A 5,048-nucleotide genomic window follows, 5' to 3' on the forward strand; every position below is an offset into this window, starting at 1 on the left:
TCGGGTGGCCGTCAACCGGTCCGTGGTAGTTTCATTTCCTATAAAGACAAGGCAACTTTTCGTTTATGGCGAACCAAGTACCCAAAAGACCCTACTCATCCGCATGCTGGAGCAGGCGCGAAGGGTATACACCACTGGCGAAAGGAAGAGCGACTACTCGGGAGCGGATTCATTCCATGATCTATGGGTATTGGACGAATTTCAGGACCACGGAGCCGAGAAAACTCTATTCGAGGAAAAGCCGGGAGTTTACCTGAATCATCTTCTGAAACTATTATCTGGCCAAACCTGTAGGCTCGACGCTAAGTATGAAAGAGTTTTCCTAAAGAAAAGAAATGTTCCCATTATTCAAAGAAATAAAGGCAAGGACCTGCCCTATCTTTTTAGGAAGACGGGACCCTGGTCCGAAAGAATCTTCCCCCTCAAATTCCTGTCCCATCTGAAAAGGATCCAAGAGGAAAGGATTGTTGCCACCGCGTAGTGGGGGTGGTGCATACGAAAGAGAGCCGCCATTCGTCAGGCTCAGGGGTTCCCACCAATGGACAATAACTTCTTTCAAGTTCAAGAGTTCTACCTACAGGAAAAGGACTATATAAAGATGGAGACATACCACGTTATTGGACTTGCCCAGATCTTCCTACCAAAGGATGAAATTTCTCCTCCATCAGGATATGGAAAGGAGAGGAAAAGGACCCCATTTACCTCCAGATTTAGAGGGAAATCCTCCTCGAAAGGTGTCAACTCAACCTACTCGCCTGTGCTGTGCTCTAATACCTGTTCCCAGCAGGAGGGCAGCCACACGCAAGCTCAAAGGCACAACTATACAAAGGAGAGAGGGAGGTTCAAAGAATATTGAGGAGATTGAATACAATGGCCCCTCTTTCTGAAAAGAAAGAAAGGGAATACCCCCGGAAGTAATGTTTTAATTAACATTTCAGTCAACTCCTTCTCAATATTCTTTGAGCCTCGAAATCCTAAAATGCAGATTGAAAAAGGAGATCGGGGGGGAAAGAGAGGATCAGGGCACAAGGCTGATCATCGGGCATCATACGCAGCACGCGTAGCGTGGCTGGGCAGGTTGAGAAAGTGGTCCACATTCCCCTTTAGGAAAGATATTGGCAAGGAATAATAAGAAGAAAAGGGATCGGCCTAATTGGGACCCACGCATCTGCGACAACCCAACAACACATCTGCGACGCGCAAATGAGGGGGTGAACCTTACCATTGGTTCTGGCAAAGTTCTACTAAAATACCGTGAAACCGCGCAACCGCGCACATCAAGAACTATTCATATACTTCTAAAGATCAATTTCAAGAACTTATTGGCCGAGAAGACGATTCTCCGATTGTAATCTTTGTAAGAGTCTTACCTACGGCAACGAACCTACGGCAACGAACCTACGGCAATGAATGTCCTCCGGACGGACCGTCCTTGCGCTCCTGTTAAGGAGCAAAGCCTTTGTTCATTGACTCCTTCTTAGTCGAGCTGCTTCGCACCTTTCAGTCGAGCTATTTCATAACCTCCGCCTACGGCAGAAGCACGAATCTTGCATTGAGCCGACTGCCTTGCGCTCCGATGTCATATTTCATTGATCCTCGTGTCGATTTTGAGTTCGGTTATAGAGTGAGTTCGGGAAGAAGAGCTTGAGAAACCTCTATTTAGCCTAAGACCCACTTTATACGAGCCTCTCGTTCATGATCGAATAAGATAGTTGTCGTCCTTTTTCATTTCCCACGTTCTGTTCTAGTGGACCTGCTTGAAATAGATTGAAGGTTGTTGTACGTTCTTTGCTTACACCAGAAGAAGAGGAAATCTCTCTCTTCTTTCTTCTTTTTTAGAACCTTGAAGACATAAGCAAATCCACTAGTTCGTTAAGAATTTAGTGGATCTCCTTAGATAGAAATTGTCGAGCCCAACCAAAAAAGGTGGATCTCCTTAGATAGAAATTGTCGAGCCCAACCAAAAAAGGTGGATCTCCTTAGATAGAAATTGTCGAGCCCAACCAAAAAAGATGGTTCTCGGTATAGCCACAGTCCCGTTCCCAGAACGAGAATATTCCCTATTATCAGCCTACTCAAATCTGAACTAGTAGATTCTCTTTCGCTTATCGGCCGGCCGGCTTTCATTCTTGCAACCTTCGCATTTCCTGCTGAGATCCCAAGTCTCCAAGTGGGCCCTCTTGGCCACCCGCGACCTTGGCTTTTTAGAGAATCCCGCTCCTGTGTCGTGGGACTTGTAGCTCGGCAGTCCACCGGGTGGGGGTTTTTGTTTATCCTTCCTGTTTCGAGTGTCTTCTTGGATAGTTATAGCGGCCCATAGGCGCAAGATGTACCTTGTGTGTGTGTGGGGGGGCGGCGGTCCCCTGGACATAGTCCTTTCAGGCAGTGGCCGTTTAGTCCATGGTCCATTAGATGGTCGGTGCAAGGCCAGAAATTTGAACACATTGATTCCGCTCGTTCCCGTCCTTCGCTTCAGGGCCTGTCCCTCGGTGTGGTCAGTACTCCATACTGTCGGGCAGCGAAGCTTACACTTGTTCACTAATTATGAGGGTTCGCCAGGGCCTCTTTCCTCCTCCCTTTTCTGCTCACTCGTAGGGTCCGGACCCCCACAAAGGGGGAGGGAGTCGACTGAACATCTCAGCCATTGGCGGGAATTTCGCCCGCATCCGATCCCCAATTCTTGTTCACCCCCGATTGATTCTCGTCTTGGGTTCATTGTGACCTCGTACGATCGTGTCGGGTGAGCAAGAGCCGCTTCGTCACAGTACTGACTTATGGGCTAACGGGTCACACTTTGGCCAAGTATCCTACAAAGAGACTCCCGAGAGCCAGAAGTATTGAAGGAATGGCCATAGGAATGGGCGCATCATGAGATCTGACGATGTCTCGCCCGAATGAATTAGTTGGTACTAGAAATGTTAGAAAAAGTGAACGAAAAGAGTAATAAGAAGTGAAAAGGACAGAGAGACTTCCCAACCAGAAAGCAAAGTTCCCACTGATGGTATACTTAGTGTAAGCGAGCTCTAAGATTACATCTTTGGAATAAAATCCAGTTAGAAAAGGAAATCCAATTAGAGATAAGCTGCCCATGAGCATCATGGCATAGGTCAAAGGGAAGGAGGAGGCAAGACCCCCCATCTTCCGCATATCTTGCTCATCCGACATGGCATGAATCACCGAACCTGCACTCAGGAATAGTAATGCTTTGAAAAAGGCGTGATTCATTAAGTGAAAGACGCTAACCGAATAGTTAGAGATGCCGCAAGCAAAGATCATATAGCCTAATTGACTGCAAGTTGAATAAGCTATGACCCTCTTTAGATCGTTCTGTAATATTCCCGTGGTTGCCGCAAGGAATGAGGTCGTAGCTCCTGCAGAAGTAATAACAATCAAAGCCGTAGGTGGGTATTCAAATAAAGGGGAGCACCTTGCTATCATGAAAACGCCAGCTGTGACCATAGTAGCTGCATGAATCGAAGCGGATACTGGAGTGGGACCCTCCATAGCATCGGGTGACCAAGTATGCGATCCTATCTGTGCGGATTTACCAACAGCACCAATAAGAAGTAAAATACAAATCAGAGTTATGGCATTCAATCTCATATTGCAAGAAATCCAAGAATTTCTGGGGGCACTAGCACGAGCAAAAATGGTGGAAAAGTCTACTGTTTGAAAGAGAGTAAAACGACCCGAAATCCCAGGAGCTAATCCAAAATCACCTACTCGATTGACAGGCATAGCTTTGATAGCTGCTTTATCTGCCTGAAGTCGTGTAAACCAGAAATGAATTAACAAATATGAAGCAAGACCTACTCCCTCCCATCCCAGGAATAATTGAAGAGAGTTATCTCCAGTCACCAACATTGGCATAAAAAAAGTAAAAATGGATAAATAAGACATAAATCGAGGGCTATGCGGATCCTCTTCCATATATGAAATGGAATAAAGATGGACCAAGCTACTTATGGATGTAACCACAATTAACATCACTACGGTCGGGCTATCGAACACGGAGTCAGAAGTGAATTACGAGTCGGACCCTTTTGCGAATCGAGCGAGCTCCCCTTGCATGCAATGATGTGGTGGTGAACCTCTCATTCTCATTCAGTGCTCTCCGAACCGTGCGGGAAGGTTTCCCATCACACGGCTCACCAACTTGATCTTCCGCGGGAACCCTATGTCCGAAGAGGCCTGGAAAAAGAGGTACTCTCTCCCTTTCCTTTGCCACTCAAGTCTACGGCATCCGCCGTGCTTAGGCCCCTTCTTCCCTTCCCTAATTCAAGAGTCCACCGCCTGCCTTAGTAGTCTCAACATCATCAGAGATAGGTGCAGGCCTGCCTCTTTTTTGAGTAGTCACTACCGAAGCGAAGAAAAGGCTGGATCAAGAAAAGAAAAGGGGGTACTACGAGCCCTCTGCCCCACGCATCTAACCTGCTCGCGTGGTTCACCGGTTCCACCGACTAGACTAAAAGAGAAGTCGATACAGAGGTGCGCTTTCAGTGGGGGGGTGTGCTGTCCCTATTGGGCTGGGCCCTTCCCCATAAGGCCCCACCGTCGGGGCATAAGCGCCCTCTTGCTACCCATATGCGAGGCGCCGTCTTAGCCTTCCCTGACCTGGATCGCTCCCACACCTCTAGCGTTCGTGATCGGCCTACTCAACTGTGTATCGATCGAAAGGCAGGGCGGCACAGCCCCCAGGAGTGCTTACGTCTAGTATGTCCCCCCTTATTCCCGACATGCTATGGTGCCCCGGGGTGGGTAGGAGCGGGTCGAGTCCGTATCGCCGCTACGCAAGAGCCGCGTCCGGATCTGATCTATCTACTCGGCAATTCATCCGGTGACTTCACGGTCGCCAAAGAAGCCCCAAGAAGCATCAAACATTTCCGATGAGATCCATGGAGAAATTCTTAGATAGCAAGCACTAGCTCCCAGTGCGACTTCATAAAAAGCAAGAAAAGAGAAGAGAGAAGAGAATGAAACGCACGTAGTGGTGATTATAGCGGTTCCTTCAGATCCTAGAAAACGTCCGAAAAAACCTGCTACTCCAC

General features: G+C 47.9%; 1 protein-coding gene across 1 annotated transcript; it reads right to left on the reverse strand.

Moving 5' to 3' along the window:
• Positions 1-2,039: 2,039 nt before the first annotated feature.
• On the reverse strand, positions 2,040-5,042 carry LOC127147970 (NADH-ubiquinone oxidoreductase chain 5). Its single transcript, XM_051080906.1, has one exon. The coding sequence runs from the start codon at positions 3,985-3,987 to the stop codon at positions 2,788-2,790; it is 1,200 nt and encodes a 399-aa protein (XP_050936863.1). The 5' UTR covers positions 3,988-5,042; the 3' UTR covers positions 2,040-2,787.
• Between the last annotated feature and the right edge of the window lie 6 nt (positions 5,043-5,048).

The sequence above is a fragment of the Cucumis melo genome, unplaced genomic scaffold (assembly GCF_025177605.1).
Source record: "Cucumis melo cultivar AY unplaced genomic scaffold, USDA_Cmelo_AY_1.0 utg002161l, whole genome shotgun sequence".
NCBI lineage: Eukaryota > Viridiplantae > Streptophyta > Magnoliopsida > Cucurbitales > Cucurbitaceae > Cucumis > Cucumis melo.